The sequence below is a fragment of the Ammospiza nelsoni genome, chromosome 3 (genome assembly GCF_027579445.1).
Source record: "Ammospiza nelsoni isolate bAmmNel1 chromosome 3, bAmmNel1.pri, whole genome shotgun sequence".
Lineage (NCBI taxonomy): Eukaryota > Metazoa > Chordata > Aves > Passeriformes > Passerellidae > Ammospiza > Ammospiza nelsoni.
The window spans coordinates 69,864,322-69,890,527 of NC_080635.1; the positions used below are offsets into that span (position 1 = coordinate 69,864,322).

Genomic DNA, 26,206 nt, shown 5'->3' on the forward strand with positions numbered 1-26,206 from the left:
CATGCATATAAATTTGTGTGTGTTTTCTTTGGTTGACAGGGCCTTTGTTGCTGAACTTTTTTTGCTGGAGTGGGGCGGTGTGCTGTAAACAAGCACAGCTAATTATAAAGCACTTGTATAAAAAATGATTTGCATTTGTACAAACAGTACTAGTAAAAGTGCCCGTGCAAGAGTACCACAAGTACCCAAATAAGCCCAGCTCTGAATGGAGAACTCTTTTCTTTCTTGCAACCACAGCTGAAAAGCTGTTTATAACTAAATGCTGAGGTGGTGTACTTTTCTTTTCTAGGAACTTGGAATAAGAATTCCTAGACCACTGGGACACGGACCAAGCAGATTCATCCCTGAGAAGGAGGTGTGGTAGTGTTTTCAAGTACATAGTGAACTTTATGCTTTTAAGGAACATCATTTTATAGTAGTAGCCCACAGTGGTTTCAGGACAGCTGCTGATCTGCAAAACATTTTCAGGAGTGATATCACATTCAGTCCTCAGACTTTGGCCACAGTTCTAGTGTACAGAACAGTGAGAGCCTTGGGGAGCTTTGGAATAGTTATGACCCCTCCCATGCTGCTATCTAGTATGAGAGAAACCCAATACTGTTTCCTTGTGAACATCCGGATGTAATTTCCTACTGGTCCACAAGGTACCTGCCCCTCTGCTCTGGGATTGCTTTTTCTTGAGCCGCCTCTACCACTCTGAAGAATCTGAGAAGGTTCAGAGTGCTTTGGATGAGCATTTCTGCTGCTTATCTCCTGATTGTCTGGTAAGAGAATTTGGAGTAGAGGAAAAGTTAGTAATATGCCTGTGGTTTTCTAGGAATTTTAGTCTTTTTTTAATTTCCTGTTTTTTTCTCTCTTTGCCAGCTTTTTGCTTCTTTCCCTCTTTTTCCCGTAGTAAAAGTGATGATTCAAGTAGCTTTTAGTTATAATTAACTAAGATCAACCTGGGGTATTCAAGAAAGTGAAGGTGAGGCAGTTAAAAATGAGAAGTCAGCATTGTATTAGAGAGAGAGACTAAAGCCAAAAATCTCCTTTTGCTGGTATAACCACTTGTGATCTCCTAAATGAGAGGTATTACAGGGATTTAATGTGCCTTATGTGCACTGATTTAATGCCATTAATAGTTTTATAGTATAATTCCTTTCACTTGGGGCCTCTGGGTGCTGTGGTAATGTATCTATTTGCTATTTTATTGGTGGAACTGGGACAATATTGCTCACTGCTGCTTCTCTCCGATCAGACAATTCAGGTGGGGAAGGAGGACGCCGCGATGCACACGCTGTTTGCAGAGTCTTTTGCCACGCTGGGCCGGCTGGACAACGTCACCTTGGTGATGGTTTTCCACCCGCAGTATCTGGAAAGCTTTCTCAAAACTCAGCACTATCTGCTGCAGATGGACGGCCCGCTCCCGCTGCACTACCGGCACTACATCGGCATCATGGTACGCACCCAGCCCCAGCCTGCCCCGGAGCAGCTGCTGCTGTGTTCTGCAGTTTCTAGCTGGAAAGGGAAAAGCAGAGGAGGTTTGTTGCTGTCTGCTTTACAGATGGTTTCAGAAGATCGGCACTTTATGTTCATAGATATGGTAGGACTGTGAGAAAAAGGGGAAAAGCATGCTATAGAAATGAGATAATTGTTTGTTATTGGCATCCTTAGTATCTCAGAAACTGTTTCTCAAGAGAGCTTGTTTTCATATCTGTGTCCTGTCACAAACACTTCTCCTAACTCAATAGTTGGTCCCATTGTGCATTTCTGAATATGTAAATTCTGAGTGAGTTTTCTGCCAAAAGTGGTTGATTTCTAATTCTCAATCTGCCAGTTCAATGATCTTTGCTTGCTGAAGTTGAATTAAGGTTTTGGGCTGTATCTTTATTTGATATGGAAATTGTTGGAGTAAATGATACTGAGCTTTTCTTTGCTGAGAAGCTGCCTGTAGTTTCTCTTGCCATATGCAATCTGAAACGTGCTTTTGATTGTTGCTGGTAAAGATGCAGCTAGAGACAGCTTCTTCCCCCTGGGGTGTAGGATGCAGTATGGATTACTTGCTTCAGGACATGCAACAAATCCATTCCTGTATTTCTCCCTGGGTATAGGCATGTTGCACCTGTAGCCAGCATAACGATGGTGTGTATAAACAAGGGATATTTATGTTGTGAGAACAATAATCAAAACAAGCTGATGTGTTAATTTCAGAAAACTTTTTACTTGAGTCTTTGATCAGTGCAAGTCTTATTCTTGGACATTTTGAGGAAACGATGCCTTATGGTATTTGTCATAAAGTACTAACTTTCTGTAATTGTTTTCTGTATCACACTCTTTTCCTTTTTAGGCTGCAGCACGACATCAGTGCTCTTACCTTGTTAACCTCCACGTGAATGACTTTCTTCATGTTGGTGGAGACCCTAAATGGTTGAATGGTCTGGAAAATGCACCTCAAAAATTGCAAAATTTAGGAGAACTGAACAAAATATTGGCTCACCGACCCTGGCTTATCACCAAGGAACATATTGAGGTAGGTCCTTCACAGAGTAATGTGAATGTTCCCTTTTTTCAGTAAAGCAATCCCAGATTCTTGGATTCAGAGCCAGACAGGGTGAAAGATGTTCTGAAATCCAATGACTTGGATTTCAGTGCTACATCACTGCATGATCTAGTATCACTTGTGCCCTGTTATGTAAAACAGGATCATAACTGCTCTTAAATGAGTAACAAATTTCATTTACAACACCCTGAAATTTCTCTGTCATGCTGGAATTCTGTTGGAGCAATGACAGTGTGCTCATGTGTGCACCTCCCTCCTCAAGCTATGTGCTCTCAGTAGCCAGAACCCCTGGGTGTTTGAGTTGCTGCCAGAGGTTAGACGGAACACCAGCCACCACATTTTGTCTGGCTTGCTGCTGCTGTGTTTTCAGGTGGGATGGAGAGAGAGCAGGCTGGCAGAGCTGCCCAGGGGGTGGTGGTGGCACAGGACAGCCAGGACTGCAGCACCAACAAACCACCAAAGAGTTGCTTCTTCCAGCCCTTCTGCTCTCCTCTGTGCCCGTAGCAAGGAGCACATGGGTGCTGGGACTTCCTCTGTGCTGCCTGGCCTGGTGAGAGGTGGTGGCAGGTCCAGCTGGGGCAGGACGGGGAGGGCGCACGCTCTGCCAGAAGGCCCCAAACCTCCCACACTTTCCTGCCTGAAGGGGAAGTTGGGGTTTGAAGCTTCTTGTCAAATCTAGAGCATTCCACCCACAGGGACAAGATGGAGGGAGCCTGTGCCAGGTTTTTACACTGCTGATCTGCAAGGACTTGCCTGGGTTTTCTGATGCTGTAAAGACCATTTGAACAAACATGCAACAGTTGTGGTTGCATCTTCATCAGTGGTGTGAAATTTCAATGCAAGTCAGTATGGCCTCGACAGAAACCACATGGTGCAAAAAAAGAAATCCCAACTTATTCAATTGCCCAGGGACAGAGGGGAGACAAGTTGTGTCCTCTGTGGCATAACCATGCAGGTCTGTGTCTGGCAGGTCACTGAGCACACTAATGGCAGCAGAGTCAGGAAGCATGTTTAGATGTTACAAAAGTAATTTCACCTGACAAAGAAATATGTTGATAAACTGCATTAAGGTGGGGTCAAATGAATGACTTTAGTATTTCTGTCTTGCATTATTTTTAAAGCAACTCCTGAAGACAGAAGAGAACAGCTGGTCCCTGGCAGAGCTGATCCATGCAGTCGTTCTCCTTACACACTACCACTCCCTTGCTTCCTTCACGTTTGGCTGTGGGATCAGCCCAGAGATCGACTGTGAAGGGGGTCACACCTTCAGGCCCCCCTCTGTCAGTAACTATTGCATCTGTGATATAACAAATGGTTACCACGGGGTGGATGATATCCATGCCAGCCCAGCTGCAAGCATTCCAGTAAGTGTCTGTCTGAACTAACAGTCTCTTCCAACAGTAGTTATGTCTTTGTAAACTTAATACGTGGAGGGTGCCTGTTTCTTTTTATTCTTTTGAGAGTGGGATTGATGAGCCTAATCCAGATGTGGGTATTGAAAAAATGCATTTAGGAGGAGCTGAAATGATACTTGGAAGCTGGGGAAAGCTACCAAAGGGAAACAGACACAGTCTCTGTTGTCATTTTTTTCTGCCTGTCATTCATAAAGGTGAACTGAGATGAGTCCCAGCCTCAACTAGTTCATGACACGTGTCCTGAGCAGCAGTGGCCAGGAATGCTTTTTTCATCTGTGCAGTGGGAAATTGACTTTTCCTTTGAGTCTAGGCTCTCAGACTTTTTTGCCTTGAGGTGTTTGTCATGCATCACACAAAGGATCATTTTTAACAGATCATTCACAACTTTGTCACTCTCTTTAAAACACCCTCTCCTGCCTGCAGCAGTTATGCTGATCTGGACTTGTTTTCCCTTGGTGAAAAGAATGATGTGAACTAAGTGTTGGTTTAAGAACAGCCATGAGGATGTTCTCACTGCAAGATCTTGCCTGTGATATTTTACTGCAGTGGTGTGGGTGGCATTTAAATTTGTTTGATGAAGCTTGCTGGCTCTCTGAAGGACCAAACTGCAAAAGGCATGGAGGAAAGGGGCAGAACTGTATAAATTAATTTTACTCTGGTGATGATGAATGTTTACAAGATCAATTACTGAATTCTTGAGGTGTTAAAACAGCTGTTGTGAAAGACGATTATCTTGCACTGGCTTTCTTTTGAGGCTTCGTTAAATCTGCATTTATAGTCACCCTTCCTTTTTCCTTCAGTGTTTCTTCTCTGTGAGCAGAGGAGGAGAAAAATACTGTTGGGTGGTAAATACTGGTTACTTCCTCTATCAAAATTTCTGTTACAGCTCCTTGTTTTTCAGTTGCTGAACATTTAAACTAAGAGTAAGTAATTTTAGCATGAGAACAACTAGTTCCAAAATGCTGTGATTTTTAAATCATGCTAAAAATACCAGGGGTCTAATTGAGAAAAGATGACGACTAAATGTAAACCATTGTGTCAGTACAGGTTTCTTTCAAAAACTGTGTTCCTTGAAAAATCTTTATTTAAAGATGTAAAAGACTTCAGTTGTGTTTAAACTTTCTGGCTTGGCAATTACTGCCATCATTGTCAGTTCCTGTTGCATGAAAATGAAATATCTTTCTCTTCTTTTTAGTCCACAGAGTCTGTCTGTGAAGTTGAAGCTCTTATGGAGAAGATGAAGCAGCTGCAGGAGTGCAGAGATGAAGAGGAAGCCAGCCAAGAAGAGATGGCCACACGTTTTGAAAGAGAGAAGAGAGAAAGCATGTTTGTGTGCTCTTCAGGTAGTGCAGATGTAGTCTGTATTTATTGTATGTATTTATTAAGACTTTTCCAAATTATTTGAAGAAATACTCCTGCAAAAGGGGAAAGAAATGCTATTAGATGTACACAAACATTACCATTTCTTTGAAGGAATCAGTATTAGAGATGCCTTGTTTTCTTCCAGGAACACTTAAAAGCAAAGTAGTGCCAAGATTTGTGTCTGCTTGCAGACACACCATAACAGGCTGACCAAAATTGTGTTTAATAGAAATCTCCAGAAGAAATGGAATCTCTCTTTTGAAAGTTTTAGAAATTTCACAGGAGATTTAAGCATCTTGCAAGATGTTCTAAAATCAAGACACTTGACATGCTTTGCTATTTAAGTGTATGAAACGTTACTTTTCAGATGACTGAAAGACAATCTATTACAAATTTAGGCTTGTAATGGCCTCTTCAATACAATTTCCTCTAAGACACACTTGACATGGGAGTCTCAGAAGTCTCTCTTTTAATAAGCTCTCTGTTTCAAACCAGTTTTTCCCCTGACATTTTTACAGACTTTTGAGTTAGGGGGAAAACATCCCCTAGATTCAGGGGATAGGGTGCAGTACAAGAGAAGAGAGAAAAAAATGTTCGTCTGTAAGGAAAAACCTGAGTGTTTTTCATGGAGTTGCCTCTGAACACCATAGCTGCAGTCACAGAACTGTACCAGAGGATCTTAATACGGCTAATCCAGTGAAAATGCGTTTGATTAAAAAGCACAGAGACCCATTCTTCTGCAGGAGTTCTTCTCATACACTTCCAATTTGTTCTATAAATTGTGTGCAATTCTGTTTGCCATTAACAGAAGATGAAGAATCTGCAGCAACAAGAGATGTGTCTCGGCACTTTGAGGACACCAGCTATGGTTACAAAGACTTCTCCCGACACGGAATGCACGTGCCCACCTTTCGTGTTCAGGTAAGAGGCTGGGGCTGCCATCAGGGGGCTCAGGGAACAGCCTGTGCCAGATACCAAACCTGGAAAGGGGTGTGCTCTCACTGCCCTGTGGGTGAGGCTTAAATTAAGCCAGCAAATGAACAACCCCTACCCCCAGTGGATTATCTGCCCTGGGATCTTTACTGTACTAAAACTCTGGTTCTTCACAAGTTTATTTCTGAAATACTTCATTCTGCATTTTTACTTATTCTAAGGATTATTCCTGGGAAGATCATGGCTATTCCTTGGTTAATCGTCTTTATCCAGATGTGGGACAACTACTTGATGAGAAGTTCCATATTGCTTATAATCTGACTTACAACACAATGGCCATGCACAAAGATGTGGATACCTCAATGTTAAGACGAGCTATTTGGAACTATATTCATTGTATGTTTGGAATAAGGTCAGTTTTACTCTTTTTATTCTAAACACATTGGTTTTTCTTTCTCAGGTTGAACCAGAACAATTTATTAAGTAATCATGCATGTATTTCTAAACATATTTTTGTTTATGGGGAAGGGGCACTAGTGCTACACTTACCCAATAATTTGTTTTGCCATAGGAACTTAGAAACAATGCAAGTGAAATAACTGCTGCTTGAAAATGAAAGTGTTTTTCTTTCAATTCCAAACAGATACGATGATTATGACTATGGTGAAATCAATCAGTTGTTGGACCGCAGCTTTAAAGTTTATATCAAGACTGTGGTTTGCACTCCTGAAAAGACCACAAAAAGAATGTATGATAGCTTCTGGAGACAGTTTGAACACTCTGAGAAGGTACAGTTGGTGTGTGTGCTGAGGGACAGCCCCACATCAGTGTCTCCCTGACAGCCACAGCTTAAGCTTTAGCTGCTGCTCCTGGGGTTCTGCTCACAGTCAAGTCACTGGGAAGTGTCGTGTTCCTGGGCTGAAATAATCTCCCCTTTCCTCCTGCCTGTGTGCTGGGAAACAGCTGACATAGCCTGGGCAAGTTCTGAGCAGTACAAGGGGTTAGACATGACAATGGTACAGCTTCACCTCAACTGCATCAGTACTGCCTGTATCCCAGAGAGGCAGCAAAGTGGTGCACAGTCCATTCGTCCCTTGGCAGCAGACTTGGAACAGCTCTCTGGCTGGCCCAGGGTCTTTGCAGTCCCCTGGTCCTTCTGGCATGGATAGCCCCAAAAGAGTTTTTTTACCAAAGCCTAAAAGCTCTGCTGCTGGGTTACAGCCTGAATTACACCTCCCAGTCCTATTTCCTGCTGTTAACTCCCAGATATTGAATCCATTAAGTTTATGTCCTTCAGTTTTTCTTTGAAAAGGTATTTCTTGGCCTCACTTAAAGTCAATGCTGAAACATAAAGATGCAGAAATCATTAATGCTCATATCATTAAAGGCTCTAGTTCTTGATAAACCACTTAAAGAAGGGTCCTATAACTACAATGATTTAATGTTCAAGTAAAACACTGCCTATGCTTTGGTTAGACTGACTGTGATACATGAGCTTTCCAAGCACACACATCCTTCTTTAAAGCCCAGAACTCTGCATCTCTATAGCCATCCAAAGCCAAGACTCATTCACATATGTGTCACTGAATGCAATAACCACACATTCTCACAGAGATCATGCAAATGAAACCACACACAGCCCTTACATGCCAGAGCAAACGCACAGCAACCTGCTGTCAGTGAAAAAATACTTTCACACCCTTCCCCCCACAAGTTTCTGATTTCATCCTCAAAGAAATGCAATAAAGGCACTGAGGAGATTATGTGGGGAACTAAAATTCTTAGCTCCAGTAGCTACTGAACACCTGTGTGTCAGTAGAGATAGAGGGTTTATCACACTTGAGAGTTTTTCTGATGCTTCACCTTGGCCAACCACTCTGTGTTGTTCAGGTGGAAGCCGCCTGTGTGTTTCTCTCTCAGTCCCCAGGGACAAATGTCCTTATCACCTCTGCCTTTGCTATCACCTCCCTCTGCTCCACGGGTACTCACTGCCCTTCTGCCTTTAATCATTAGCCTCACTGAAACTGAACAAGCTGGGCATATTGTGCTGCCGGAGAAGGAAGGGCTTGTGTGCTTGAAAGCTTGTCTGTTATTTCCAGCTAAACCAGCTGGTCTGCTAAAGGATGATTTCCTCTTCCTATGGCCCTGGCCCTACATAAGTGTGCCCAGGGGCCAGTGCCACGCTGTGCCACAGTGCCACAGGGTGTGGCACTGGTTCCTCTGCCCCCCTCAGTGAGCTCCACAGCGAGGTCTGGCTGTGACACGGGCAGTGCTCCCTGCTGCTGCTGCACAGCACAGTGCCCACAGCCCCCAGGCTTCCTGTGGCTGCAGGCGTGGCGGCGAGCTCGGTGCTAAAGCAGAACTTCTCTCCCTGCAGGTCCATGTAAATTTGCTTCTGGTAGAAGCTCGGATGCAAGCCGAACTACTTTATGCTCTGAGAGCTATTACTCGCTATATGACCTGATGTCTCTGGCTGCCTGTCGACGTTGGAATGTTCTGCAGCTGCAGTATGGCAGAGGAAGATACGAAGCCTCAGGACCAACAGTAGCTATAAGTTAAGATGCCCATTGTGCCATAACTCCTTTAGTTTCAGCTATTTCCATGTTTGGAATATCATTGCTGCCGCTGGGCAGCGAACGCTTGGCAGTTGACAGACAGGGTTGTGCAGAAGTGCTGCCTGCTCATGGTATTTTGGCTTTAGACAGCCCAGGACATTCTCTGAACTTGTGGCAATATAGCAAACCATAGATACATAGATCTTGTGTTAAGGCAAATACTGCAGGAGTCGGAGTGTGAAAAGAACTGGGACTTGATGGCATTTGCTTTCCCTACGAGAATAATTCTAGAAAATCTTGATGCTGCTATTTGTGCAGGTGGAGTGAACAGACCCAGGCTGTTCCAGTTGAGCTAGAAGTGAAAGTGAGCACTGCTATTGTCTGAGCCTTTATTGTGTGTGGTTTCAAAAAAGCCTTGTTATTTAGATTCCCTGTTTAATCAGAACTAAACCTCTTCTGTCCACACTGATAATTTGAAAGATAGCAGTCAATTTTCTCAACTAGTTTAGCCTTAAAAACAGGATGTTTGTTCAGCATTATTTCATGAGCTCCAAAGTGCAATGGTCTTCCTATGGAAAGAAGGGGACTGGAGTCCTCAAAGCTTCTTAGAGATCTACCTACATAAAGTGTCAAGTAGCTTCTTGTCCTCCTTTTCATGGATGAACCAAGAAGGAGCTAGGAAAAGGTGTGGGAATGTTGTTCTAGACTGCCAAACAGTCCTACTGTATTACATGCCCAACGCTGGTCTTAATGATTTTTGCAGTGCTTAAATAACTAGGCTAAAAAACATCTATTTTTAGTAAATCAAAACGTGATTAAAATGCTGACGTTTAATATACAGTGGTTTTGGAGAACACATGAATACTTTTGTATGAGTGTGAATTGCTTTTTAAATTTGTCAGTATTACTGGTATTTTTGAAATAAAGGTAACAACTTTTTCTCTTGGCGTTTCTGTGTGGTTTAACTTTAAGCTTCTGTTCTTACTGGTTGTAAGACCATTTAAAATGTTTGAAACAGTAACTAAGCAAACAGTCAAAAGCATGAGCCATGAATTTTTTAAGTGAGTCTGAAATGGTGGGAGGGAAAGTTTAAAAACAGAGCTAGAGCTTCACTAACTGTAGTTGGAACACCTCTTCTGTACTGCTGATATTTTCACCCATTTGGACCAAGCTATCTCAGGCACAAGGTGTGATTCTTGGGGTGTCTGGTGCAGGGCCAGGAGTGGGACTCGATTGTGCTGATGGGTCCTTTCCAACTCAGCCGATTCTATGATTTTCTGTGATTCCGTGAAATGGATTTTCCCAAGCCCATAAGCAGTTTAATTTCTGTCCTCTGGCCTAGGTCTCAGCTCAGACTGGTTTCTTTTTCTACAGAACCTTCTGAGAACAGTTTTAAGTTTACAGTCCAAGAAGCTAAAATATCTAAAAAGATCTAGGGGAGAAAGATTAATAAACTGTCAAAAAACGTGACTAACAGGAAGCATCTGGTGCTTCCTCTTAACTGAAAATACAGGATTTTTAATGTTCCAAAAACAGAGCAAAACTTTCCTGTCTTAAGGGCATTGTACAGCTGGGCTGTGCCTTTCCAGTCTGTGAACAGTTCCTGCAGCGCTTGAGTCTCCAGGTGCTTTCTGAGGTCAAAGGTAGACCTGAATTTCTCCAAGAAACCTAAACTGGCCATTTCCATCCTATGCTCTCCAGCCACATCCAAGTGCCTCTCACTTTTCAAGCAGTAAACACTGCAGTGGATCTGTGTGTGAGTGGCTTCATCTGGTCACAGCTGCCATCAGAGAAGAAGACACAACCTGCAGGCAATCCCAACTCCCTGCCCAGTACTCCTGGGCAGCTCCAGGAGAGCCTCAGCCCGTGGCTGTGAAGTGCAGCAGCCTCTCAGCTGTGGTGCTGGCAGCTCTTCCCAAGGGAGAACAGGAATCGGCTCCTGGACACCAGAGAGCTGCTGCACTGAGGTCTGTGGCAGAGATACCCAAATGGTAAACAGTGCCATAAGAACACACCTGAAATCCAGCATTCTGGGGCTGCTTCTTACTACTCACAGATTTTTCTTCAGAGAAAGACAGAGGCTGGTATAGCTAGACAGGCGGGGTGCTCAAGAGTCCTGTGCCACCCTCTCTTCTCAATCCAGCTCCTGTGAATGTGCCTCTTCCTGTGCAAAGGCCAGAGCTCACACATGGTGGCTGCCCCAGGACCCCCAGCTCTGCCCAGCTGCAGACACAGTACTTCAGGCTCCTGGTTACAGTTTGATTAGCAGGAACTGACATAATTAGCAGGACAATAATTAGTGTTGTATTTGAACAAATCTTAATTGCCCAAACACCACCTTGACTTGAGCCAGCCATCAGTATCAGCTGCCTTCTGACAGAGATTCAGCCCTTGTCAATTCTGATTAGTCCTCCTGACAAGGCTTAGCCACAGGGGCCTTTGCCAGTGCCCCCACCCTGCCCTGCACAGCCGGATGTTTGCCTGCCTTGCTGTGACACAAATGCCAGGAACAAATGCCTCCAGCTTCTTCCCCACAGGGACTACTTACCCAGCATCCTTTCTTTAATACTCTCTCAAAGCAAATCCATTCTTCTCTCCCAGAAACAAATGGGACATTGAAACCATTTATCTTCCCTTCAACTTCAGCTAAAATTAAAATGGTAAAAGAAGGGATGATGATAATTGAGATATTTTTGAGCTGAGCAGAGCTGTTGTTGGAGCCAAACCACACGGAATGCCGAGCACTTCTCTCCTGTGGCTCAGCCTCCGTGACAGAGGCCACCACCACACAAGCTCCCAAAGCAGGGCTGAGCCTTGCTGGGCACAAGTAACACCTGAACAGCTGAGACACAAAGAATGGAGGAAATTTTATCACGTGCACTGAACTTTCCTCCTCACCACTCCCAAAACCTGGACCATGAAATCTCCCTTTCCTGCCCCATAAAAGCAGGGAACTAAACTAGGAAAGAAGTCTTGCTGCCCTTCTACCATGGTGCTACTTCCCAGCCTCTCTCTCCTCCCCTGGAAGCAGAGGTCTGGGCACTGCCAAAGGCAGAGAGAGCAGTGCCACTGAGGGAGGAGCTATGAATCCCTGCCTCCCAACAAATTTCTCCAGCCTCTCACAGCACTGCCAGGCTGGAGCTGCTGGTGCTGCAGGGCCCAGGGCGATGCTGCTGGCCCACGGGAGCAGGAGCCTGGCAGCCCCTGCCCAGCTGTTCATTCCCAGTAATCTGAGGTCAGCAGAGAGAGAAATGGGTCAGGGCTGTGCAGCTCCCTGTGGCCAACTGGGCTGGGAACGCTCGAGGCCGGCAATGCGCCTGCTGCGCTAATCCATGGGCTACAGGGACTTTTACGTGCTGGAAGGATGAAACTGAGCAATAAACAAGGCAGCAGCAGGCAGGGGGAACAGGGAGAAAGAGGCTGTTATGGTCCCACAGATGGAGACACAGGTTCAGGGGAGACAGCTGGCCAAGAAGTCTGAGAAGTAGAGGCACACAGGCAGCTCCTGGGAGTGTGGGACCAACTGAAGAAGGTAAAATCTTCTCTTACATCAGGGATACGGGTGCTTTGCCTAAAGATGGGAAGTCCCAATCCCAGAAAGACCAGCGCAGCTGGGCCTACATCCCACCAGCACCAAGGCAGCAGCTGGGTTAGCTGGGATACCCTAGACCCTACCCCCCAGTGTCAGAAGGAAAAGGGAGTGACTTTCCCAGACCACCAACAGTGCTTGATCTGAAGAGTGAGGGTCATGAAGGAGCACAGGACAATGCCCCACCAGCACCAGGTTACTCTGTCACAGAAGCTCCTTAAGGTAAAAGTGTGTCAAAGTCTGTAGGTGAGATGTGGCTCCTGTCACATAACATTTGTTTGCACAACATTTTTGGTACCACAGAGGCCCAAGTACTCACTCATAACTTACTTTTTAAAAATTAGACGTTCAGCAAATATTTTTCCAGTGAAGAAACAATGCAATTACTAGACAAGTCACACTGAACAGCTGCTTCATCAGCTCAGGTATATTGTAAAAAGTAATTACACACGCAAAGATTTCATACAAGCTCTTCAGAAGACAGCATCCATATAAATGCCAGGCTTTTCTGACTTTTTTTTAGAATAGTCATGCTCTCCAACAAGCTTACTACTGGCAATGTACAGGTATATTAGAAATATACGGTTTACCTGATAAAAACACCCCGACTGATTAAAATGGAGTGATAGATTCAGCTGGAAGACTGATGGCTTTGAATTCTGTCAAGAAGTTTTGCTGCCACGGGTTTGAACTCTCTTTCCCAATATACTCTTTGGCAGTCCTTTATATCTTTGTCAAGGCTGCACTCCAACTCTACCTCTTCATCTGTAATCAAGGAAATACTGTCATCAGTTCCAAATAAAAATACATTCAACTACATATTTTGTGACACATGCAGCTTAGCAGCTGTGTATGCTGATGGCTTAAAAACAACTGCTCTTGAGATAAGTTAAGCATCACTGTCTGAGAGTCTTAGATTTACTTGAAAAGAAAGGATGGTAAGGTCAGTAGAAGAGTGAAAATGGTACTGCAAGTTCTTTTATTCTCACACCTCACGGGTGTCTCTGAGATTGATCATTTATTGTGACTGTCAGTCTGGAAAGTACCCAGGGTTTAATACTGCCCACAGCAATTTTGCTGAGGTAAGCAATCCATTCATCTAACTACAACTATGTTTTTCCTGTCCCAAATTGCTCTGCTAATCTGGAGACTCTTTCAAACTCTATCTACTCTCACAATGAAGGAACTTGAACCACACTGGTTACTGGATTTACTGACGCCCTCCCTTCCTCACAGATTTCAAAAATAAAACAACAGGACAGTCCTTATTAAAGACAATGTTAGGAATGAAAGGAAGTCATCAGTCATTTTTTCCCCCTCCATTTTGCTTAGCATTGGATGTGGCAAAGAGACAAACTCTTAGAGAAAATACAAATCAGTCTGCAACCAGAAGCATTCTCCTGAATCAGGAATCCACAAACACAACTGATAATGCTGAATGTTTTCACAGAGTTTAACAGAAGGATATTTGACAGGATTTAGGCCACAAACAAACCTAATATGAAGGTAGAATCCTGCTCCAAATGGGCAATACTTAATCTTTGGCCTACACTATGGAAAAGCACCAGATTCACAATGTGTTGAATAAACAACTCTGTAAGGGAGCTAATTGCACAGTCACAGCAACTTGGGGCTAAAGAGAAACTTCAGTTACCCACATTTTGAATCAAACTTTATGTAGAAATGAGATGCTCCAACAGCAGTTACTCCCATCCAAAAGCAAGCCAAGGTGCCTGTGCAGATCAGATGGCCTGAGCTGAGACAGGTATGAAGGGGAAAATGACATTCCTGTGTGTCATTTCCAGCTCACACAAAGCTACCAGCAACTGCAGACAAGTGGCTCCTGTGCCACTACACGGCAACTACCAAAATTAAACAGAGGCTGATGGTGAGAAAGATTCCAAAAGGGGTTCTACGTAAGGAGATGACATTTAGAGTCTTTCCTAATAAAATAAAGAGGAAAAGAACACCCATTCTTTCAAGAAAGATATCATATTTCTGCAGGAAGAAAGCTTTAATCAGAGATAAAATCCAGCCTCTGACATCAAATCTGTATTTGATGATGTCACAGGATAATTTAGGTTGGAAAAAACCTCTGGAGCAGCGTCACCATGTATCAGCTTGCTCTAGCCTGTGTTGAGTACTGAACACCTAGGGCAGCAGCCTGTTCCAGTGCTTAACTCCTGCTACAATGGAAATCTCTTTTCCTAATGCTTAATTGGAATTTTGTCTTATTGCAACCTGTGCCCATTAGTTCTTGTCCTGTCAATGTAACAGTAACCCAACATACCTAAAATCACTCTCAGCAGAAGAGAAGCCAGAGACCCTGAAGTGGAAAATAAGGGATTATGGGATTTGTTTTCAAGGAGAATTGCCTTGCCTACTCCTGCTTTTTTCTACCCAAATTAACTCTGTTCAAACACAGACTGAGAGGCATTTCTCCCTTTTATTAGACAGCTGTGCTCCCCAGAAGTCGACTGAGTATTTATGGAATCACTGAGGTCGAGAATTCCAGCCTACAAGAACAAGGGTCAGAAGCAGTTCAAAGCTGAAGTGTTGGACTGCAGCAGTAAATTTCCCAAAGCAGAACGTGAGTAACGCTGTGGATCAGCGAGGATCAGTGTTCCGCATGCAAGCTGTGCATCCTCAGATAATTTAATTTTCCCACGACTCTCCTCAAAAACCAGCAATATTGGGTCCTGGCCAAAGAGCATATGTGCTGGCTGCAAGCCCAGGAACAAGACAAACACAGTGGGCCTGCATACTGTGAGGGAAACTGGAGTGCAGACTCCTGCAGTCTGCAAGGGCTGCCCATCCTTCAAACACTGGCAAGACAGGGGCTGGCAGCCCTGGAAGCTCTGTCATGTCAGGTAAGAGTTCACATGGACTGAGATTCCAAAATAACCTCCTGGAATTGATAGTGGAGGTAAAAGTCAGCACAAGAAAAAGTCTGGAGGGAGAGGGAGAAACTTTATTTTCAGTGAATGACCAAACAGAAGAATGTTCTCAAGACAGAAGCTCATCTCCATCGCTGCCTGTGAGGGCCTGGGCCAAGGCAAAGCTGCTGCCAGGGGCCTGGGAACAGCAGCCTCCAGGAGCTCTGAGCCAGCAGAGTGACATGAAAGTCAAGCAGCTGAAAGAAGGTGAATGACAAGTGCCATTGGAAAGCAGGGCCACTGCATCCCAGGCTGCTGGCATCAGGCGGGGAAAAAGAAAAACAAATAGTGCCCTTTGTCCAGCCTTTCTCTTGGGCACAACAGCTTTCCAGGCCACTTCCATTCCCTTTTGCTTCCTTGTATCTTTTGTCATCCTGTGCCAGATGGGGGAGGGGAAAATAAAGGGGAGGAGGCCAAGCACAGCAGGTGAAGAGAGGTGTCTGCTGTGCCATGCTCCACTTTTTCCGCTTCCTGAGGGTGTGCTGACGCTCAAGTACAGTTCACTGGCTGTCAGCAGTTGCCTCCTGCTTCCTGAATGATAGAATCAGAGCAATGATGGTTCAAGGCTGTTACTGGACACAATGGGAGGAGGAAGATGCAGGACAATATCAACCAGCTGCTATTACTAAGATTTGTTGGCTCTCTGCACACAGAGGAACCAGATCCAGTGAATAAGATGTGCTTTTTCTACAGCTCCTCTTCTTACTACAGTGTGAAGAATGACTGGCCTTCTGATTTAATTCTAACCTGTTCCTAATCAATTACCATTACAGCAGCATTGCAATCACAACTGTAACTGCAATTGCAATTGTACACAAACTTCCAGTTGATCAAAGTTATACTGTTCACTGAGAGTTACAACTGCTATCCAGCCTGGACTTTGTAGTCAAATCAATTGCTTCAATAAGGAGTGTTAAATGCAGAGGAAAACATAAGCATGTACTTTCTTAAACAAAGATATATACCTCTATATGTGTGCCAGAAAATTCAAGCATTATTGTGGCTGCAAAGTTTGCAGATGTCTTGCAGAATGTTGAAAAGTGCAGCAATAACCTTGAAACACTGCTATTTTCAGATAAATAGATGGAATTACTGCACACATTAAGATAAAGTCCACCATAGCAAAGAATGTAATACAAGGAACTATTGCAGCAGTGAATATCAGTAATTCTGCTGTAACTGGAAAAAAAATCCTCACAAATCCACCCACTTTTCTGATTGTCTACAATGAAAGAGACTGTGAGATCTCATGTGCTGTCTGGGTCTAACAGTAAGTATATATCTTTAATCAATTTCCAATTAAAATCATATCACATATAGTTAGTTTCCTTCAATTTGATTAATATTTTAAAGATTTTTTTAAAGATAATTGCAAGTGATCCACCCAAAATAAAATCACAAGCAAAGCAGTGCTCAAAAACTAGAGGAAAATTACACATACCGACTACAGGACTATTACACAGCACTGAACTATGTAAAATTTGAAGCAAAAGTAAATGCCCGGATGAAAAGATCCCACTGGGTAAGCAAATCAAGGTCCTTACATTAACCTTTCAGCCTTGTGAAGCAATGAGCACACCTTTCCTGGCCTTAGGGAACAGATGAGAAATTGTCAGGATGTTGTCCTTGCCCACAAGGAGACCATGGAGAAACAAGAAAGGTGGCCAGGCAGGAAAGTCAGCCCGCTGCACCCCAGAAATGCCACGATCCCCAAGGAGCCCAGTGTGTGCTGCACAGGGACCACACCGGCCAGCCACTGAAAGCTGCAGGACAGACTTCCCACCCAAACTAATCCTGCATTGATTCTGCTCCTTCTGTGTCTTTTATTGAGGAAAAAAGCCCAAGGCTGGGAGTCTCACCCAGAAGTGCTGTGAGCAGCATCAGCAGGGTGTTGGTGCTCCCTCCAAAGCAGGAGGCTGTGCTTGCCATGTTCTCGCTGTAGTTCCACAGGGTTTTGCAGATCAAACACGAGAGCTGCCAGTCTGCTGGCCCAAAGTCTTGTAAGCAGTCAATCAACCTGTTGGTACCAAACAAAACCAGTGGTTGTTCCATGGAATTTACTCCTGAGCTCTTCAAAATCTGGCAGTCTAGAAATGTGAGCAAGCTCTATGGAAGTTTGCAGGAAAATTCTACGTTAATAAACATCAGATGCTACTTTCTTCCTCAGCAACTTCCCCCTTTTCATTAACTGTAGTTCCCCAAGGATGTGGACATGCCTTTTGTCTGCAGCACATACACGTGTGTGCCTGCCTGCAGCTGTCCATCCTCCGTAACTTTCTAACCCAAATGACCAATTTCACTCACATACTTTGCAAATGTAACCATTTCAAAGACACTAAAGTTCCATCAAATTTCATTACAGTATGTGACTGTCCCAAATCTGTGACTACCACTAAAGCAGAGATTGCAAACCAAGCCAAACTTTATCAGGCACCAATGATTCATCTGGAAAAGGTGGTGGGAATGCAGAAAAAGCTTCAGTCAGAATATCCATCTTACTACACATCAGATCATCTCACCAAAAAAACAAATCCAAAGGAATCTGCTATTTCCATGATCAAAGAATTACCTTTCACATTCAGTGAAGTCTCACAATTTTGCTGATCTCACCCACTCTTGCATTTACTCTCAGAAATGCTTGTTTTACTAAGGTGTCCCTTAAACGACAGAAACCTTTCAGTGCTGTTCTCCAGCCTTAGGAACCCCTCTAAGGGGTTCCTCACTTCTCCACTTCACAGAGAGATTTATAATCTGCTGAATAGTAAGGATAACTACTACATTCAGGTATGGCTGGAATTACCAGTCATTGAAGACCACCCAAAAAGAGGTTTGCTTTTTTCCTCCTCTCTGAAGGCAGTCATTGTGGAACAACAGGAGGCATCTAATGAAAAGCCAAAAGAACTTGCACTAATTTTTTTTAAATGTAACTCTCTGAAAAGACTAATTCCCTATTTTCTTTGGGCCACTATATATTGGTACAATAACCTCAGTTCCAAAAAAATCAGACCTGCTTCGGCACTGTCAGGATGATCTCCTTAACAATCACTTCCAAATTATCTAGATTCATTCCAGGCTGCTGCTGCTTTTTGTTCCTTCCCTCACAAATTTTCAGACACAGTACAGAAAATTCTGAATTTGTATGGCTCTATAGGCTACAGAATATTCTATATTATAGAAATTTCTCACATTCATTATTCAATTTGCCAGCAACTTCTTTTTATTCTCCTTTTCCAGCTTTATATTGTAAGTTAACTAGAACGTGGGAAGGAAGGAAGGACGAGAAGACTATGCATTGCTTACAGTGTATAACAAAGTAATTATATGATGTATGAACAGGAAAGCATTTCAAAGTGAGACATATTGTTTCATAACTGTGGGCTGCACCAACTGCTTTACAAGCACAGGAACATGATCTTTCATGTTGCTCCAATTAAGCTGGATCCGCTATTATCTGAACATCAAAGCCACAAGCATTGCATCCACGGTGCTTTTTCAAGGTCTAATATCCCTTACAATGTTACAGTGCCCTTAACTCGTAAGTCCCAGAGAGAGGAGACCCAGAGCATGGCTACATCAGGTAGGTTTCCCTACAGAACCAAGTGGTTACAAAAATTGCAAGGGACCATCTGGTTTATAATTTCCTGAAGTACCTTCACACCTGCCGCAGACACACACTCACCCTGCTGTTCACTGTAGCCCACCTAGGACCCAGTTAAGCCAAGCTCAAGCAGCTGCTGCAAAGCCAGGCTTTAGTTGCTTTCTTCTATGGTACCCTCTGCTGTGTACATCACAGAAGGTCTTTGGGAGACTTTTCTGCAGGGTTTGACCCTTACGAAAGGCTGGTTCTCACAGAACTTTAGATACTAAGTATCTATTATGCTGGCATCTTTATTACAGCTACTGGCCCCAGAAAAAAAACATCCAATTAAAACTTTTTGGCCAAACTACTCAAAATTACCTTTTCTCAAGCACAATCAGGAACTTACTTTCCAATTCCTCCTTCTTCCATGAGAAAAGCTCGTTTGTTCTCATCTACTGTGAGATTGAGGAGAACTCCACAGGCAGGAAAACAGACCTCTCGGTCCTTGGAATCGAGCAAAGCAATCACAAACTTGTATACTGGATTGTAAAAAGGAAACAATATTACCAGGAAGATGGATTTACCGTACAAGTGGCATTACAACACACTTCTTAGAAAGCAGTGAAATGCAGGATACCCTATCCAAAAATTCACCCTTGTAGCGTATTACTGTGATATTTGTAGAGGAGGCACATGACAGAGCAACATACGCTGAACACCAGTTCCTTCAAAACAACAAACCAGAAATTCTAGTAATAAAAATACACCAAAGAAATGTGGAAATCCCATCAGAAGTTGACCAAACTGAATTGAAGCTTATTACTTGAAATTATCACCTCCGTCTCCATCCCAGAGTCAGCAGAAACTGCAAGGATTTGGCATCTGGCACTCAGAAGGGGAAGTTCTTTCCCCTGTGATCCAGCCTGGGGCTCCAGTGGGAGCAGCATCCCCAGCTGCTGGCACTGACTGCAGAGCTGTGCAGCCAGCCCCAGCCTGGGAGTGGGAGCTGGGCTGGCCTCTCTGAGAGCAAGCCCCTCTGCAATTCCTGAGCTTGGCACACCAACACCACTGTCTCTCCAGCTGGAAAATTTAGTCCTTTGACTGAGACTGTTCACCAGGAACCAGCTCCTAAGAGTCACTTCTCCCTTCATTTATGGTGATGTGCCACCCTTGGAATAAAGAGTTGCATATTGTGACATGATCACCTCACTTTCAGCACCAAGAGGCAGAGAGAAAAAAATTACAATGAAGTGGTGTCTAAGCTGATGACACCTTCTGTGGATAGCAAGGAGTTGCCATTTTCCCCAAAGCTCTTCAGCTACACAAAGCAAAAGGACTTGAGAAGACTTGTACCCTACTTCACCCCGAGGCAAACAGGAGGTCTTTGCTGAGGCAGACAAATCCAAGCCACATGGTAAAAAGTGCTAACAAGCTGTCAAATGTGGGAATCAAAAATCTGAGCTTATGAACCTAAATAAGATTTTAATTGGATTTTAATTTTATATCATATCACTACTAACCTGCAGGATCTGAAAAGCTATTTGAGTAAAGGGAAATTTCAAATTTGAAACTTCAGGAAAAACAGAGTTTTTGTAATATCTACCTTTGTGAAAGTACCATGGCATATTTTTCCTACTCCAATATTTCCATTTTAATGAAACTGAAACGAAATGGTATTTATAATGGCTATTATTGGATTCTAATGTTTGCCTAATTTGCAAAACATCAGGGAAGATTGATTCTACCCTTTAACTGAGACAGCTTATTAACAACTTTTTCTTTTTAGAACCGTGGACATTCAAAAATAGAACTCCTACAAACACAAAAGTAACTCACTCTTTTTCTGCATGATGAAGTCACGGATCTCATGATGTTGGGAAAGATTGCCAAAGACTCTGACAGCCTCCACAACTGCATCCATATTGTCACTCATTAACAGCTTTAAAAGCACTGTTGGTTTGCAGAGAAATTAAATAAAAATTATAAATCACAAATATATAGCTCTTTTTTATCAATGAATATCAGAATGAAAACAGCAACAGCTATAAATCTAAAAAATGAGAGCAGTTGTCTGTCTGGTGGCAGCAAAGGGGGTGAGCTGATGGTAGAACAAGAACAAAATTGCATATGGCTTCAAAGATAAAACAAAGAGCTCCAATATGGGACTAAGTGCAAGGAACAAACAAGGAGTTATGGAGACAGTCTAAGCACAGCTGTAATAAGGGGAGCCAGTTTTGCTATGCAGTTTTGAGTGAGCTCATGAAAATCCAGGAAGGCATAATTTAAAAAAAATAATATAATAATGTAATATATAAGAGAATTGATTTAGATCCGGAACAGATGGTATTATGGTGGGATGAAATTATTTTCTGACATTAGCTCTGTTTTCTCTTAGTGCTGCTATAACAAGCTAACACATTTTCTCTCAACAGCTACTTAATATTGTCCCAATCTGATACATTCACTTCCTTGCTGCTTTTCTGCTTAGCAATTTCACATATGATCAGTGTGTGCTTCAGCAGCAGGAGTGAGACCTTCAGCACTTCCTAGGAAGAGCTACAATCATGGAAGATTTCGGTGCACGGCAGAGAGTGATGTTACAGAAGTTACATTTATCGGTCTTCTGTGAATACAAAGCAAAACACTAAAATCAGTCCATCACACAGAGGACTCAAATAAGTCAACCCTTAGCCCTTCATATGATAGATAAAGAAATATAGAAGGGAGGTTGGCTTTGTCCTCATTACTTCTGCCTCTGGATGTTGCAATACTGAACACATCTTGAATTTGTCTTAAAAAGACATCTGAAGGGATTTTTTCCACCACTCATATCAAACAGGAAGCATTCTCAAAATGCCTGCAGCAGCAGAAAGCCTGTTGATCCTGTATCAAAAGGTTTCCTCTTTCCTCAGTTCAGGAAGGTGATGGGACTGGCTCCATATGCCAACACACAGGACAGAAGTAATATGTTTTCAACCAGCAACAAGAGGCAGCTGGCTTACAGGTGATAAAATGAGCTGTGACAGAACAGCAGAAATGTCACCTACAGAGAAAATGATGTCTACCAGTCCAGGCACTGGGCTGACAGCCAGGATATCCTTTCCTATTCCTCATTTTACCTGTTGTGTGAACTTCAGGTTCTGTCTCTCCCCAGTGTCTGGTCTATTGAGATAGAGAGATGTGCAAGACACAACCTCTCTACCTTTTGTACAACATTACACAATAGTCTCAGAAGTCAGTGCAGTTCCTACACATAACTGATTATTGACCACTATGTCAAGAGGGGAGAGAATCACTCAATATAATATTGAGTGATTATAATCAAGTGAGTGATTATAATCAAGTGAGTAATATAATATTGCCAATGGATTTACAAGCCAGAAACAGACACAAATCTGATTTTACAGGTATAGAAAGTATGTTTTTATCAAGAAGAAAAAACCCTCTTGCCATACTGTGATTAGAAGGAAAAAGCAACATGATTATTTTGGCTCAGGTATATGGATTTTGAAAAAATCTGGCAAAAATTGCTCAACAGAAAACAATACAGCAAATTCCTTTGTGGAAGAAAAGAAGGGGTTTTGTGAACAACCCAACTATTTTCATATAAGTCATAGTGTTTTCAAGAAAAATGGGAAATCATTATTGAAAGAATTTAGCCCTATGAACTTTATACTCCTGCAAGATAATACCACAAAATGTTATGTGTCTTTCTGTTGTGTCAAAATGTTTCTGCTTTCAAAAAGCTGTACAAAAAGTACTTGTTTAAAAGTCCTTACTTTCAGCAATGTGTAGCTGCTTCTCTTGAACTGCAGAATTCTCCACTTGGTAGTAGGACAAATTGTTGATTGCTGTTGCAGCATTGATGACCAACTCTTCACAATCATCAACTGACTTGTATTCTGAGAGTAAAAAAACCCAAAACATAGGCATATGTAGATAAACACACACATGTGTCTAATTTTGCAGTGCATTAGATCCCAGAAGGAAAGTGAATAATAGTTTATGTGGCCACTACTTCAGTCAAACCTTCTGTTGTTGAGTAACATGGCAGAAGCTAACAGGAACACCTGATCCAAAAATGGCAATACAAAACCATTCTTCCCCATTATTAATTTAGAGAAATCATTGTGACTTAGGCAAAATAGTTTAAAATTTAGTTAGTTAAGACATTCGACAAATCCTCTTTGCTGTTTTAAGATGGCACTGAGTCCACATGCAGAAACAGGGCTGTGTGATAGACATGGAGAAAAAATGGTTAAAAAACCCTTCAACAATATTTGAAAGACTTTTCTCTTAGATTTCCTGACAGAATGTTAACATGTAAAAAAGTCTGAAAGACTTATTTGTCCGAGGTCTCTGGCCACAGAAGCCAAGAGTGAAGGAAATAAAAGAGGGGTAAGTTCATAGGGAGACAGAACATTTTGTAGTAAACAGACTGATAAAGTGCTCAAGAAGAGGAGAGGGTAGCAGAGAGAAGCTCTGAAGGTCAAAAGCACTTACAAAATCATTAAGACATTTTCAACCCATGAGACAGAACCAAGTTGTGCGTCTGACTCGTCTCATCCCTCATGACTGCTAAGACAGTGTACAATCAGGTTGATTACCTTAACATAATATTTAATGTTCTTATTACACAGTAAAATATACTGAGCTGTTTAACATGTATCTTGTCACAGTTAAACTGTTATGGGCCAAACAGACCAGCCCTAGTCTGTAATCAGATTTACAAGGGGATCAGTAAGTGGTAAAGGAACTGCAGTCCTAATCCTCCATTTGGAAGGAGACACTCTTCCATCTGAAAGAGATAAAAGGTTGGAAGACTGAAAAAGAAGGAAAAAAGTAAGAGAAAATTCTTTACAGAAGCTGAAAGTTATGGGTGCAGAGAACAGGAACAATCCAAAACAGTCACAAAAAATACAAACCTTTAAAAAAAACAAACCACCACCAAACACACCTATATAGCACCTGATAAGAACAAACTTTCCTTATATATTAACTCTCAGTGAGATGTGTTTAAAATAAAATTTGTTTTCTTATCTTTAATGATCCTATCTGCAAATCTGATCCCTGAATTAAAGACTTCTACAACATCTTTCCCCAGATACTGAAAAGTCAGTACCAAAGCAGCAATGCTTCTCAAACAGGCCTCCTACATAAAACAGTTTATGAATGTCAGCCAATTGACTTTGGGGTTTCTTTGCAATGGAAAGTCTTAAACTCTCCTTACAGGCTGAACAAAGATAACAAGCACAACATAAATGTTATTACCTAGTACTGTAACAAGTAATCCTACAAGAGGATGGGCAGCTGCCAGAGCTGCACCTACTCTAGGGTGAATGGAGAGGTTGGCCAGCACTCTGATCAGTTTTATCAGAACATCTTCTGCTTCTGAAGGATACTTTGGTTGGCTTTTTCCTTTTCTATCATGATGCCATGTCGGTGCATTCAAATCAAGTTCATAGTAGGTTTGGAATAATGATGTCAAGGTGTTAACACTTCCTTTTTCTTTAAAAAATTGCTCCCGGGACTGGTCATTCCTTGCTGTTAAATTCCCAAGAATGAAGATGATACGGATAACCAAATCCTATAACAAAATAAATAAACAAACCACGTTACATGGACAACAGCAGAAGGTGGCAGCTGCTTAAAAAGAAGACAATACTTAATTTGCTTCCCAATTCTGATAACAGCACATCCAGAACAACTGAAGGAATGCCAAACACAGTAGCTATAAATAACTTTTTATGCTACCAATTTTCAAAACTTGATTTACAGAAGAAATCAAAAACATCTGACAGAACTAGATACCCCTGGAGTAATTACTAATGCAATATACTTAGGAAAGGTCATCTATTTTTACCAAGCCCACAGTAATCTTAAAACATCTTAGACCACACTTTATATAATTAGAATAATCAGAAAAATCAGCAGAATTTACTATCTTTCAAGTAAGAAAGTTTCAGCTGTGACAGGAAGAGACCACAACCTTTCCTTTTCTAGGCCTGGTAACCATTTTAGAAGTTAAACTCTTTCCCCTTGATTTGTTACTGTTAAATCCAAATTAGGTTTTATTCATTTTGTTGTTCATTCTAACTGCTTACAGATAGCTGACTTATTTGTTCCTAATTTTTACCAGAAATACAATTTAAATTCACTGGTCTGTCATTTCTCAGTTCCTTCTCTTTCTCTTTTTAAAAACAGGCACCCTACAACCTTGAAATTCTTCATAACTTTTCAAGAATCTCAGAGACTGAGATCCCCTTTTAAACACCAAAAGGTAAATTGAATCAGCTGGTTTGATGACATTTAATATGCTTCAGTTTGTTTTTCAGTGACAAAAGACTCCAGGCTAAAGTAGAGATTATTCATTTGGTCATACATAACCCTTTCAGAAAAAGAAGCAAAAAAAAAAAGGCATTTCACACTTAACTATCCACAGTACCTGCCAGTAATGCTCAGCTTCTTCTGAACACCAGAGAAATTATTTCCTTGCTGTCTTCTCAATTTACTATAAAAAGTTTTGTTTCTTTTTATGTCCCTTTGTAGTTGCACCTCACATTGTGCTCTGCTGGGGTTTTCTTCTGATTTTAAATGCTCTTCTTACCCTTTTACTTTTATCATTGTTGAATGAGACCTACTTTCTATTTTTGTAAGGTATCTTGAGATCTCATGATTTAAGCAAGTTGCTCTCCTAAAGCACTTTCTAGCCTGACCTTCATTTTGTACATTCTGAGATACAACCTTTTAGTGGCAAGACTAGAGGATCCTAACTGAATGGCAATTCAACAACATCCCTGCCTGTTTATTACCCACCAGTATGTGACAAGAAAAAAAAAATTCTGAAAGTCTAAAGTAACTCAGGTTTAAACTACTTCAAACATCTCCCTCTGTCACTTGCATCAAAATCTACTCATTTTAAAAGGAGTCTGTAGCTTTAGCTTAATGGTGCAGGTAAAGTAACAGCATTTCTTCAAGTATGAGAAACATCTGCCTTTAGCTGCTAACCTGCTGTACTTGCACTAACCTAGAATTTTACTGAACAATTATTCCACTGTTTTTGTTCAAATATCATCATTATATTTACACATATTCTAACCCTCCCTGGTATTAGCAACATAAGTTAACCAGGCTCAGTCTAACTTGTTAAACAAGCTAATACTGAAGTAAAAAAGATGTTTAGGCAGCAACTCCTCCTTTGATACCTGCCTTCATCAGTAAGTTTCAGGTCCTAAGCCTCTGCCACAAGACACTGGCAATAACATCCTCTCAGGAAGATGAGTGCTATGTCTGA

General features: G+C 42.1%; 2 protein-coding genes across 7 annotated transcripts in view; one reads left to right on the plus strand and one right to left on the minus strand.

The window, feature by feature from the left end:
* Window positions 1–9,746, plus strand: part of SESN1 (sestrin 1) — a 78,140-nt gene extending 68,394 nt beyond the window's left edge. For 2 of the 3 annotated variants that reach the window (XM_059468022.1, XM_059468023.1), the window contains exons 2-10: window positions 290–355; window positions 1,241–1,441; window positions 2,330–2,512; window positions 3,664–3,906; window positions 5,153–5,300; window positions 6,128–6,240; window positions 6,474–6,664; window positions 6,896–7,040; window positions 8,630–9,746. In XM_059468022.1, the coding sequence (XP_059324005.1) occupies window positions 290–355; window positions 1,241–1,441; window positions 2,330–2,512; window positions 3,664–3,906; window positions 5,153–5,300; window positions 6,128–6,240; window positions 6,474–6,664; window positions 6,896–7,040; window positions 8,630–8,716 (1,377 nt within the window). In that variant the 3' untranslated portion in view covers window positions 8,717–9,746. Of the gene's footprint in view, window positions 1–289; window positions 356–644; window positions 765–1,240; window positions 1,442–2,329; window positions 2,513–3,663; window positions 3,907–5,152; window positions 5,301–6,127; window positions 6,241–6,473; window positions 6,665–6,895; window positions 7,041–8,629 lie in introns of all 3 variants that reach the window. The other variant, XM_059468021.1, reaches the window with a different exon arrangement.
* Window positions 4,542–26,206, minus strand: part of ARMC2 (armadillo repeat containing 2) — a 69,622-nt gene continuing 47,957 nt past the window's right edge. For 2 of the 4 annotated variants that reach the window (XM_059468017.1, XM_059468020.1), the window contains 8 exons: window positions 24,184–24,499; window positions 22,692–22,814; window positions 20,749–20,862; window positions 19,319–19,451; window positions 17,192–17,349; window positions 12,987–13,161; window positions 11,356–11,453; window positions 4,542–5,372 (listed from right to left, as the gene is read on the minus strand). In XM_059468017.1, coding sequence (XP_059324000.1) covers window positions 13,028–13,161; window positions 17,192–17,349; window positions 19,319–19,451; window positions 20,749–20,862; window positions 22,692–22,814; window positions 24,184–24,499 — 978 coding nt within the window. In that variant the 3' untranslated portion in view covers window positions 4,542–5,372; window positions 11,356–11,453; window positions 12,987–13,027. Of the gene's footprint in view, window positions 5,373–11,355; window positions 11,454–12,826; window positions 13,162–17,191; window positions 17,350–19,318; window positions 19,452–20,748; window positions 20,863–22,691; window positions 22,815–24,183; window positions 24,500–26,206 lie in introns of those variants that run through there. The other 2 variants (XM_059468018.1, XM_059468019.1) reach the window with 2 other exon arrangements.